The sequence below is a fragment of the Candida dubliniensis genome, chromosome 3 (assembly GCF_000026945.1).
Source record: "Candida dubliniensis CD36 chromosome 3, complete sequence".
Taxonomy (NCBI): domain Eukaryota; kingdom Fungi; phylum Ascomycota; class Pichiomycetes; order Serinales; family Debaryomycetaceae; genus Candida; species Candida dubliniensis.
Window position 1 is genome coordinate 1350101 of NC_012862.1, and position 12985 is coordinate 1363085.

The following is a 12985-nucleotide window of genomic DNA, read 5'->3' on the forward strand; positions in this document are numbered from 1 at the left end:
TTGTTATTTGCTGCTATAGGTTAGAAATGAGACCTAAAGATTTCAGTCATCTCCCATATCATCATCAAGTACATGATAGGGAGAAACAGTGAATTAACCCCAGCTAACGTGAGCTAATTTGAAGGCAAAGTTGCACCAATAATTCAAACTATACAGTGGGATATTTGCATGAAAGTCATATGACAAGATCTCTTTCTAGCTTTAAAAAGATGTACAAACAGCCTTGCAAAAATGCTTCATTTAGTACGCGTTGTAATGTACATTATACTATTTTTGGTGTTAAATTTGCTTCAATCAATCCGCGGATCATTAGAGATATTCTTTTATCTACTTTCTATACTATTGTAATAGTAATTATACCAGTTGCTAGGGAAGAGGGTTGGGTTGGGTTGGGTTGCATAATACAATATATGCTAAATATGATAGGTAAAAGTTGATATTGTTTATATTGTATGTTATTTTTAGTAATATAAACAAGATATACAATTGAAGAAGAAAAAAAGGGGGAAAGAAAGAAAGAAGTAATAGTAGTAGTTAATAGTGAGGCAGGCAGACATTTAAGACGCCGAAAGAAAAAAATCGAAAAATAAAAGGGTCGTGTACATATTAAGTAGAGTTATACACGACCTGTGCATGTTATTTCTATTTTTCAATAAAGAAAAAAATTTCTTTTTTTTTTATTTTCCCTTCCCGTTTAGTTTCTTGCTTTTGTGTGTATGTTGGTATGTTAAGTGAATGAGTGAGTGCGTGAATGATCAAAAGTTTTTCCTTTCCCTTTGAGATTTCCAACAAGATTATGTTTTGATACCTTAACCAACTTCTATTTTCTTTTTTAATATTATTTTGTCTGTTTTTCTTTTTACCATTTTCATTAGGTTTCTATTCTACTACTAAGTTGATCAACTAACTACTACCACCACTGCTTACCCAGTAAATATATTCTTCGTCCTTCACACTCGTTTCGACCAACAAACAACAAGAAAAAAAAAAAAAAAACAGCAGAATCAAGATCACATACACAATTAGTTTATTAAAATTTTTCTTGTTTTCTTGTTTTTACATTCCTATTTCCTCCTTCCCATCTTCTGAGTATTTACTTTGGTCAAGAAAAACTTTCACAAGAAAACCATTACTTCTTTGTTCATTGCAAAATCGATCATTTTAACATTTAATCCAGAAAACCAAGAAAAAGTCGAAAGTTAGTTCTCAGGAACCCCCTATACTTGGCAACGTTTGCAGCACCATCAAATCTTCATATATATACAACCACTATAGGACTCAAGAATGGCATCCCAGAGAGATTTAACTTCAAATAATCCTCATTTCCACATATCGAGTTCTCGGAACAACACAAACGATGACTTCAATTCGGATCATAATCCAAGAAATCCATTTGGCGACGAACCAGAAGAAGAATTAGATTCAGCGTCCTTTTCGTCATCGTCACAAAATAATCAACCACACCACCCATTTGCATCAAATCAGACCCTGAGCACTAATAATCTTCATAGCACCAACAGTATTCGAAATGAATCTGAATATGGTAAACCATTTCAAGCTTACAGTGGCTACTACTCCAACGGTGGCAGTTCGCTGTACTTGAATCAAGAAGGTGTGAGTTCTGATGAAAGTAAACTATTAGCTGGTAACAATAGAGATACATCTAGTGTTGGTGCTGACAATAGATTAAATCCAACCAGTCCGGCAGAATTCGATAGATACCCTTCAATGGCAGGCTCAAGAGTAGTCTCCTCTACTTCCTTGGTATCGTTCAACAATCCTTCCAATATGATGCGCACCCATCAACCTCATCATGGATCATCTACATCTCCTACTTCAAGTAGTATGAACAATGATTCCATATCAGATAAATCAACTAGCCCCTTCCCTAACGATTTCAGTCCATTTGGGGGATATCCTGCTAGTTCGTTCCCATTGAGTATCGATGAAAAGGAACCCGATGACTATTTGCATAACCCAGACCCTGTACAGGATGCTGAGTACGAAAAGAACCGATTCATACACGATTTAAAGAACATGGATAAACGATCATTGGGTGGGTTGATCGGTTTTATTGTATTATTTATAGCTGCATTAGCAGTGTTTATCATTTTACCTGCATTGACCTATTCTGGGGCCACCAACCCTTACCATCCAGAAAGTTATGAAGTTTTAACTAAATACCTGTACCCTATGTTGAGTGCTATAAGAACTAATTTGGTTGATCCAGATACCCCTGAATCTGCTTATAAAAAGAAAGCTAAAGATGGCAGTGAATGGGTATTGGTATTCAGTGATGAATTTAATGCCGAAGGAAGAACTTTTTACGAAGGTGATGATCAATTTTTCACAGCACCTGATATTCACTATGATGCCACCAAAGATTTAGAATGGTATGACCCTGATGCTAGTTCAACGGCAAATGGTACATTGAACTTGCGTATGGATGCTTTCAAAAATCATAATTTATTCTATCGTTCAGGTATGGTTCAAAGTTGGAACCAAATGTGTTTTACTCAAGGTCATTTGGAGATTCTGGCTCGTTTACCAAATTATGGTAATGTGACAGGGTTATGGCCTGGGTTGTGGTCAATGGGTAATTTAGGTAGACCAGGGTACTTGGGTTCTACTGAAGGAGTTTGGCCATACTCTTACGATTCATGTGATGCTGGTATTACCCCCAATCAATCTTCCCCCGATGGTATTTCTTATTTACCTGGTCAAAGATTAAATAAATGTACATGTCCTGGTGAAGCTCATCCTAATCGAGGCATTGGTAGAGGAGCACCAGAAATCGATGTTATTGAAGCTGAAGTGATGACTGATAGTAGTGGTAAAAGAGAGAATTGTGGTGTTGCCTCACAATCATTGCAATTGGCTCCTATGGACATTTGGTATATACCCGATTACGATTGGGTGGAAATTTACAATTTTTCCGTTTCAACAATGAATACATATACTGGAGGACCGTTCCAACAAGCGTTATCAGCAACAACAATGTTAAATGTCACTTGGTATGAATTTGGTGACAATGAACACAATTTTCAAACGTATGGTTACGAATATTTGAATGATGATAATACTGGTTATTTGAGATGGTTTGTTGGTAATGATCCAACGTTGACAGTTTATTCACAAGCTTTGCATCCAGGAGGGAATATTGGTTGGAGACCATTGAGTCGAGAACCAATGTCATTAATTTTGAATTTAGGTATTTCGAATAATTGGGCTTATATTGATTGGAATAGTTTATTTTTCCCAGTTACATTTAGAATCGACTATGTGCGTGTTTATCAACCACCAGACCAAATCAATATTGGATGTGATCCTTCGGATTATCCAACTTATGATTATATTCAACAACATTTGAATTTATATGAAAATTCCAATTTAACAACGTTTGAAGATGGTGGTTATAGTTTCCCTAAGAACCGTTTGATTGGTTGTTAAGATTGTCATATCCATTTTTTACTAATAGAACAATCCAAAAAAAAAAAAAACAAAAACAGAGAACAAAAAGTTATTTTTTTCATGTTTTTTTATCGTTTATTTGGTTTTTATTTTTGGGGGGGGCGGTTTGATTTTGCATATATTTTTCTTGATTTTTATTTGATTTGTATTTTTTCAGATTTTGGTTTATTTACAATTTCTTATCATTATACTAATACTATGAATACCATATCATATGTGTATGTAAGTATAAGTGTAATTGTATTTGAATAAAACGATGTATATTGCTTAGTCTTTATTTAAATATTATATTTGCTATAGATTTTTATTTTATTTCAACGATTCTGTTATTAGCAGTGCTTGTAAGTATTATCTAGACATCATAGAGTTATGTGTGATTTTGAACTACACTATAGATAGACAGTGTGAATTAGTAGTTGAAAATTTTGATAGCTACCCCAGATTTGGTTAACCATCCTCGATAGAGCAGAATATCCTCTTTTCAGTAATTTCAACACACTGATTCTGTTGTTAGGAATAATGTGGTGCTTCATTGTTTGTATATTGTTAGTCACTTTCTTTACAACCAAAGCATAAAAGCAAAAGACCAGTTATAATAATATAATGACACATTTGTGTGGTTCAAGAATAAATATGGGTGATAATTTTGACCCGAAATAACCAGTAAAGTCTTGGTCGAGGTTAGCCACAGTTGGACCAACCTATACTACATAATTCTATTGTTCAGTTTTGCAATGCCAGAGTAATTAAACCAAATGACATAATTGGATTTAATATAGACAATCCAACCAATTTGAAAGGAAACGATAACTAAGTTCTTTTAATAAATCATGCGTTAATAACATTAGGATTATTTAGTTGCAATTTTTTTTTCTTCATCTATCACCAAACTGTGGCGTATTTTTTTGTATTAACGATTATGACTTAATTTCATTTGTTCTTAGTTTACTAATAGTGATGGAAATTTACAGAATGTATGGTGGATGGGTTTGCATTCTTGTGAAATGAAATTATTATCATTACTATTGAAATAACAATAGATTTCATTATTTTGATCCAATTTCAAAAAATCGTGGTGTCTATGTTTGCACCTTTCTCGAAGCCACATTTATTCAAAGCAATGAAAACTATAAATTGATTGTATATCCCCAGTAAGTTAATGTCGTCTGAATTGGGTTTTTATCTTTATTTGATATTATAGACTATAGCTGCATTTTTTTTTTTTTTTTGACAGTTTCCTTTTCACGATTTTACATTTTTCATAATGGTTTCTTTAAATATCGATTCAATTGGTATCATTGGTGCTGGTCCAGGTGGGTTAGCATCTCTTTATGAATTCTTACATACAAACAAAGATGGTACTTCTACTGTAGGTACAGGAGAAAGAGCTAAAACGCCCGCCTTTTCCAAGATTGTTGCTTTTGAACAAAAAGATCATGCTGGTGGGATTTGGGCACCTGCTACTCCCGATGCCGATTTACCTATTCCACCACAAGAAATTTTAAACACTGGGAAAGTCAATGATCCTGCTTATATTAGACCAAGGAATGAACCACCACAAGAAATCAATGGTGCCACTAAAGAGACACCCGTAGTTGTTAAAACTAAAGATAATTTACAAAATGAATTGGAATGGAAAAGAAGTGGAGTTTATCCATATTTATCAACTAACATTCCTAGTAGATTTACTAGATTTAGTTATTTACCCGATGAAGAAAAATATCATGATAAATCAAGACCAATTTATCCATTCTTATATCATCAAGAATTATCACAACGTTTCACTGATTTTGTTGATAAAGAAAAATTACATGAATTTATTAGATTAAATACAACTGTTGAAGATGTGCAAAAAAATGAAGAGACCGGGAAATGGATCATTAGTGTAAGACATAAGAATCCAACTACTGGTGCCAATGAATGGTATCAAGAAGAATTTGATGCCATTGTTGTTGCAAATGGACATTATACAATTCCTTCAATTCCAGCATTCCCTGGATTAGCTGAGTTTAATGCCAATTATCCTGACGTTTTGATCCATGCCAAATCAATTCGTGAATTGGATGAATATAAAGATAAAGATGTGTTATTTGTTGGTGGATCAATTTCTACAGCAAATATTATTCAATATGTCATTCCTATTGCCAAATCAGTAACTGTTTCCAAACGTAGTAAGAATTTAGTGTTTGAATACATAAATCAAGCATTGGTGACTCCAGAAATTGGCCAAAGAGGAGAAATCTCAAAGTTGGACCCTACAACTGGAGAAGTTCATTTTGTTGATGGTGATAGTAAAAAATTTGACAAGATTATTTTAACTACTGGCTATCATTATCATTATCCCTTTTTGTCCAAATATTTTGAAGTGGTTAATCCAAGTCATTTATCTCGTGTCAAAGGATTATATTATCATACTTTTAATCAACAAGATCCAACTATTGGTGCCACTGGTATTCTTGTGTCTCATTTGAATTTCCATACTATTGAAGCTAGTGCAGCTGCATTAGCTGGAGTTTGGTCAGGTGCTAAAGAATTACCAACATTAAAAGAACAACAAGAATGGGAAAAACAAGAAGTTGAAGCCAAAGGTGATTCATTATTTTTCCATTTCTTGGATCATCATAATGCTCAAGAACATTTTGTTGATAAATTATATCAGTTTGCACCTAAAGATAGATACAATCCGTTAGAAAAAGAAGGTCCTTTAGTCAATGAAGTTGATGATGGGGTTGATAAATTAGAAAAATTGTTCTATGATATCAAGGATAAAAAACTTGATGTTAATGATGTTCTGTTGCCATCTTTGGAAAAACTTTCAATTGAACTGAAAGCTTAGATGGGTGTAGTGATCTATTTTATTTAATTCTCTTGTCCATCCAGCTGATTGTGGACCAATGAATATGTAATTTGTTTAGTGATTGTACATGTTTTTAATCTACTATTTTTTAATATATCTTTCTTATGCTTGTAATGTATTTTGATAATGGTAGAGATCAATATTTGTCATTGTTTCTACATTATATGGTAGCATTCGGTTTGTGGTGATGAAGATAGTTTATTGTACTATTCAGACTATAAGGGATTCGAATTCTTCCTTATTACCGGTATGGTTGTCATCACTACTTTATTATCTCTTGTCAATTATGATATTCTAATGATTGGCAACACCACCCTAAGTTGAGGTATTGCCATGCGACTTGTAAAACCGTCGGCAAATACCCACACCAGAAAAAACGAGAAAGTCAAGTCCTTTCTCGTGCAATTTTGTAAACGTATTTTTTTCTCCCTCCCTTTTTCTTTGTTCTCTCACACACAACCACTCAACTTTTCCCCCTCCCTCCCTCCCCCCGTTTATTTGTAAATAACTTAGTACATTGATCTTAACCAATTCATTACTACATTCCCATATAATCCCAAAATGACAGAACCAACTTTGAATTTCCATATACAAACCCATCAAAACCAATTCAAAATCCCTCATGAATTGATTAAGAAGAATTTTAAACTTGTGCAAAAGCTAATTGAAAAGCAAAGGAAACAACTACTTGATGATATTAATAAGATCAAGAAATGTAAAACTACATCACCCAGTTTTAAATTAGAATTAATTCAAAAATTGATTAGGAATTTTGAAAGTTTTATGAAAAAACTACAGAATTTTATTACTAAAGATGAAGAATTTCGATCAAGATTACTTGCAAGGTTAGAGAATCTAGCTGAATTACAACAATATGTGATAACCAATAATGACAATCAAGACGGACAAAATCACGAAGAAGGTGGTGACAACAACAATAACACTACCACTACCGATGATGATAAATTATTGGATTTCCATAATCCTAACTTGATAAATTGGTACCGTGATCAAACTAATTTACTTATAGTTGATTACCTAATTAAATCAAATACAAGAACTAAATTTAATGATATGGGAGAAGACGAAGAACCAGAAAACATTGGACTATTATTATTAAAGAACTTATCTAAAACAAATCCTAAATTGTTAAAATTGATTGATTATGATTTATTAGAGAATTTCAACAAAGTGTTTGTTTCCATTATTAATAATCATGATTTATCTTTGATTGTTGCTTGGTTTAATGAAAATAAAAATCTTTTGAACAAAATCAACTCCAATTTGGAATTTGAAATCAATTACTGTAAATTTTTGACATTAATTGAGAAAGGTGATATCAATGAGGCAATTAATTATTCACGGGAAAATTTATCTGCTTATGGTAATAAAGAAAATTATCAGCAAACACAAGCTAGTAATGGTAATAACAGCACTACTAATGGAGATACAAGTAATGTCAATCATCTAACTGATTTGGAAAGATTAAAAGGGTTAGGAGGATTGTTAGTATTTAGATCAATGGAAAGTAATAACCACAATGATTTAAATAACTCAAATTCAAATGATATTCCATTATCAAGCAAATTAATGCTCAACTCAACTCCATTCAAAGATTATCAAAAACTATTATCAAACGAGAGATGGGAGAGTTTAGCCCAATGTTTTATTGAGAACTTTACTAAGCTATACGGAATAAGTAAAAATTTCCCAATCTATATTTATCTTTCTGCTGGGTTATCAAGTTTAAAAACAAAGTCTTGTTACCACAATGTTGAAAACACTATTTTCAAACATTTCGTTGGTAAGGATACAGATGATGACGGCGATGAGAAGTTGGTAGATGAAGAGGTAATAGATAGGAACTTGTCATTTGTATTGGCAGAAGCAACTACCAGCAATTCTGGTAAACTGTTATTGAATGATCCAAAATATCGTGGTCCAAATCATTATTACAAACTTTTAAATAAAATTAACAATTGTCCAATTTGTTCTCCAGAATTATTCAAATTAAGTCAAAACTTACCTTATGCACAATTGATTACCAGTATATTCAACAATCCGTTCAAATTACCCAATGGTAATATATACCCATTTGATAAATTATTGGCTCCAACAGATAAATATTTATCGGAAAAGAATACATTATTAAGAGCAAATAAAGTTAAAGATCCTTTAACAAGAGAAATATTTACCATAGATAGTTGTGTAAGAGTTTTCCCAGCATAATTGCATTACATTATATACGTCTAGCTAATCATCACTATCACTATCGTCATCACCATTACCATTTTTGCTTCGTTTTGCTGCATCCTGTTTAGTAAATTTTTCAAATATATACATTCTAGCATCTCTTTCACTTGCTGGTTTAGTAGTGTCTTTCATACTTGTAGTTCTACGATGATGGTATTCAGGGAACATTGACCAATCAAACTTACCTGACCTTTCTACTTTCCATCCTTGACTTTTACCTAATATTTTGATACCCCAAGAATGATATGGTTCACCTTCAAACATCGAAATAATAATTTTCCCCATTGACGAAAATGAGCTACTATTAACACTACTGGAAGTGTTATATCCAGATATAGTATCACTATTAATTACATCAAACAATTGTTGACAATTCTTAAAAAACAGTAACATTAATCGTTGATGATCACGGATATTTCTATCAACATCTTTTATTCCTTTCCCATTATGAGGAAAATTAAACATTATATAATTCAAATTACCATAATCCTTAAATAATTTCAATTTTTTCACTTTACTAACATCATTACTGTCATTATGTTTCCCTCGTTTTATTTTATTAGGATTTAATTTTAAACTTTTTAATAAATTTGTCCCATCAATTTCATGCATGACTGTTACTCCTAAATTTTTCAATTCTTCAATTATTTCATTGGCATTTTCATATTTATTTATTAATTCTTCAAATGAATCAAAACTAGTAGCAATTAAATTCTCTGGTTGAATGAAATTTTGTAATACTAAGGACTTAGCATATGAAAAATCCCCTTCTCCAATCAATAATACTTTATCATTTCCATATTTATTGAATGGCATTAAACCTTTTGTGTTTGTTCCTTGTTGGTGGGCTTTATTGTGTTTTCGGGCAAGTTTCGATGTCTTCATGGATTTTAATTTATCCAATTTATTTTGTTTAGAGATTTCAACATTTTTAACAGTTTTCAAGTTTATTTTTTCACTATGTTGATGTCGTATAAGTGCACCTTTTAACCCTTTTGCTTGAACTGATTTACCCTTTAATTTTCTTGCCATGATTGGATGGTGGTTGTTAGAGATGATGAGATGACGAGATGATGATCATCACATCAAAGAAAGGGTTGCAAACAGATTTTTTTTTCTTCCTCTCTTATTTAGATTTTGTGAAGAAATAGTAGAACGTGTACCAACCATTAATAGACACAGGTGCCAATAATAGTCTACTTGATGCAATTCTACAGAACAAAATGATTAATCAATATATATATGCATATATTATACTCTAAACTAATTATTATGCTTTAAATAAAACAATTAATTGAATCACAAATGTACTTGTGCTTCGGCAATGTTGAATTGGGTGGTGCTATTGTTTTCATTATCGCTATCGTCATTATCAAGAAGGTGGTCGCTTTCTGTACCATCATGGATATTCACAAGTGAACTATTAGATGACTCTATATCATCATCTTCTTCTTCTTCTTCATCATTTTCATCGATATCAGCATCAGTATCAGTTTTAGTTTCACTTTCCTCATCACCTTCGCTGTTACTTAACGACCCAACTAAATTGTTCCTCTTAAGTTTGTCTTCATTGCTGGCTTTTTCTTCTGTTGCTTCTTCTTCATCAGACACATCTTGTAAAACTTCTTTGAATCCATCATCATATTCATAAAATAGCATAAAAGTACCTTGACCACTCAACACTTCTTCCTCTGTGACCACATAAACAGATTCATCACTTATTCTCCACCATGTACCTCTAAACTTACGATAACAAATATAATGACCATAATTATGAGTCCCATAATGAGATATGACTGCCTTTAAATTATATAACAATTTAGAATTCAATATCAACTCATTCTGTGGGTTACTTGTCAAATCGGTAGCCACTGTGGCAGTAGTGATTGTTTCTGATTCATATTTTGATTTATCAAATCCAGTTGAGCTTGTTGATGAGTCTGATGAATCGGATGATTTTGGAGACGTTGATGAAGGTGATACAAGTTCCTCATCAGACTTTTCAATTGACTCATTTCCATTGGATTTTTCTGATAATACATGTTCATCCTGTTTTCTAAATGGTAACCTTGCATCCATATTTATATCTTTAGGTTCGACAATAAATGGTGACAAATTGAGTTTGCTTGGAAAGGAAACATTGCTTGGGTTCTTAACTATCATATATGTTCTTGGATCAAACACTGAACGATTAATATGAATGCACAATAATGGTGGAGGGCGGTCTAACATTATTTGTTTAGATTTTCTACTTTTCTTAATTTGTTTTTTAATGGTCAATTTTTCGAAAACTTCATCAGTTATACAATGCTTGTTCAATTCAATCTCAATTAATTCTAATCTTTTTTCAAATTGAGATATCAATTTGTCAGAATTATCTGACTTATTTTTCAATTCTTCTAAAGTTTCTTTTAAAAAAGTTCTGGTTTGTATTAATCCACATCGATTACAATTCACATCTTCAATGACTTCAGGATTTATCCATTCATTCAACAATTGAAATAAATCAAAGCCAGAATAATATGAAGATGAAGTGCTTGGTAAGTTTAAACTCAATCCACTTATCACTGAATAACGAATACCACCAACTTCACCACAAGTCAAACACCCAATACGTTCTGCAGAAATCCCATCAACTGGTGTTATTAATTCTAATGGCAACACTTTGTGTTCAGCATCATTCAAATTAGGATCAACTTGTGCTGCTGGTACATATACTGTACCTAGTTTACCCAATTTGTCACAACCACTAACAACTTCACTCTTTATATTTCTAACATCAATAAATTTATTTTTCCCATTATTATTGTTATTTTGCAGTTTCTCATTGTTCATGTCCTCAGGTTCAGGCGTTGGCAATCTTGAAGAACTCATTTTTTTGTATTCTCTTTCCAACAAATTCATTACTAGTTGATAAAACTCTTGAGCATCTTCTTGGTTATAACCACTGAAAAAATTTTGTTTAGGACCATTAGGCATTTTATTTAATAATGGTTTGGTACTGAATTCTTTACCTCTTGAACCATATTTCCCATTAATATTATCTAACAATTTTTTCAATGCATTTGTAAAAACTAGTTCTCCTTTTGGTTGGTTGGATTTCATAGTTATTGGTTCACCATTGGTTTTCTTATCCAATTCAATTTCAGTATATAAATACAGATCAATGAATTTCAAAAGTTCTCTTGAAGAAGCTAACGATTGAATAACAGAATTCATAAAACATGTATTCCCGTCATTACTAATTCCTCCAATTTCACCACCATTTTTAATTGCAAAATTTTGTTCTTTTGATTTTTTTGAGCTATTGCTAAATCTTGAAAATGGTCTACTTCCAAATCTTGCTGAATTCATAATACTACGGAGAAAACGAGGTATGATATTAAATGTCGATGATAATTTTGAGCCTAATGTAGATGTTGTTGATGTAGTTAAATAATATATTGAGATAAATAGAAGTAAGGAAGTCGAAACGGTAGCAACCAATCTGTTTTTGGTGAATAAAGTCAATTTGAACAATTGTAATAATAAAGTAAAGTTAATAATTAAGAATAAGATAATTCTTTTAGAAAGAAACATGAAATGGGGTGAATAGAAAAGGATGGAGGGAAAGGGAGCCACGAGAAATAAGGCGAAAAGTATACTAATTGGATTCAAGAATGGTACGCCACTTGATAAAACAAAAGATCCAATTAAAATACTGCTTTGCTATCTATAATTTACACCAAATTTCCTTCAATATTTGTGGGATGCTAATGAGGAACGAGAGGGGGGGGTCTGTGTAATAAATACGAGAGACTAAGATGATTTTGCAAAGGGTTTTTGTATAATTGCCGTCACACACTCTCTCTCTTGATATACTAATTAGATCTAAAACTAATGAGGTGGTTGTTAGGTATCTATGCTGGTTGTTGTAGTTTTACCTGTTTTTCGAATGACTCTTGAAAGAAACTAAATAGTTGTGGAAACGACTTTCACTCTATATTACCAACTGTTGTTGCAGAAAATTCAATGAAATTAGATTTCCAATTTATAATATTTTGTATGTATATATATATTTTTTTTGAATGATAAAATTGACATATTCTAATTTAAACAAAGGCAGAAGGAAGCAAGAAAAAAAATTTTTTTTTTTTGTCTTTGATTTTTCAAATTCCTGTATAACATCGACGATATCACGTGATTGGACTTTATAATCAATTTCAATTCCGTTAACAATTACATCTCATTAAACAAGTAGCATAAGTTATATTATATATTTTATGATAAAAGATACCTAAAATTAATTGAAACCTAGTACAGTTAGATATTAGAATCAATAAGAAAAACAAAAAAACAAGCAGAAGGAAGAATTAAAAATAGAAATGTATGGCAAAAAAAAAAAAAAATCCCTGACAAACATAG

General features: G+C 31.9%; 5 protein-coding genes across 5 annotated transcripts; 3 read left to right on the forward strand and 2 right to left on the reverse strand. All coding sequences in view use genetic code 12, as the record gives it.

The window, feature by feature from the left end:
- Window positions 1-1284: 1284 nt before the first annotated feature.
- Window positions 1285-3450, forward strand: CD36_85760 (beta-glucan synthase, putative; the record flags this gene model as incomplete). The annotated part of the gene is made up of 1 exon (XM_002419435.1): window positions 1285-3450. One exon carries the CDS (start codon window positions 1285-1287, stop codon window positions 3448-3450), a length of 2166 nt encoding a protein of 721 aa, XP_002419480.1.
- A 1285-nt stretch (window positions 3451-4735) lies between these two features.
- CD36_85770 (flavin-containing monooxygenase, putative) lies at window positions 4736-6307 on the forward strand (the record flags this gene model as incomplete). Its single annotated transcript, XM_002419436.1, has 1 exon — window positions 4736-6307. One exon carries the CDS (start codon window positions 4736-4738, stop codon window positions 6305-6307), a length of 1572 nt encoding a protein of 523 aa, XP_002419481.1.
- A 582-nt stretch (window positions 6308-6889) lies between these two features.
- Window positions 6890-8557, forward strand: CD36_85780 (protein Fyv10 homologue, putative; the record flags this gene model as incomplete). Its single annotated transcript, XM_002419437.1, has 1 exon — window positions 6890-8557. One exon carries the CDS (start codon window positions 6890-6892, stop codon window positions 8555-8557), a length of 1668 nt encoding a protein of 555 aa, XP_002419482.1.
- Window positions 8558-8581: 24 nt separating this feature from the next.
- CD36_85790 (uncharacterized protein yil096c homologue, putative) lies at window positions 8582-9613 on the reverse strand (the record flags this gene model as incomplete). Its single annotated transcript, XM_002419438.1, has 1 exon — window positions 8582-9613. One exon carries the CDS (start codon window positions 9611-9613, stop codon window positions 8582-8584), a length of 1032 nt encoding a protein of 343 aa, XP_002419483.1.
- Window positions 9614-9880: 267 nt separating this feature from the next.
- On the reverse strand, window positions 9881-12160 carry CD36_85800 (ubiquitin carboxyl-terminal hydrolase, putative; the record flags this gene model as incomplete). The annotated part of the gene is made up of 1 exon (XM_002419439.1): window positions 9881-12160. The coding sequence occupies one exon, from the start codon at window positions 12158-12160 to the stop codon at window positions 9881-9883; it is 2280 nt and encodes a 759-aa protein (XP_002419484.1).
- Window positions 12161-12985: the final 825 nt, after the last annotated feature.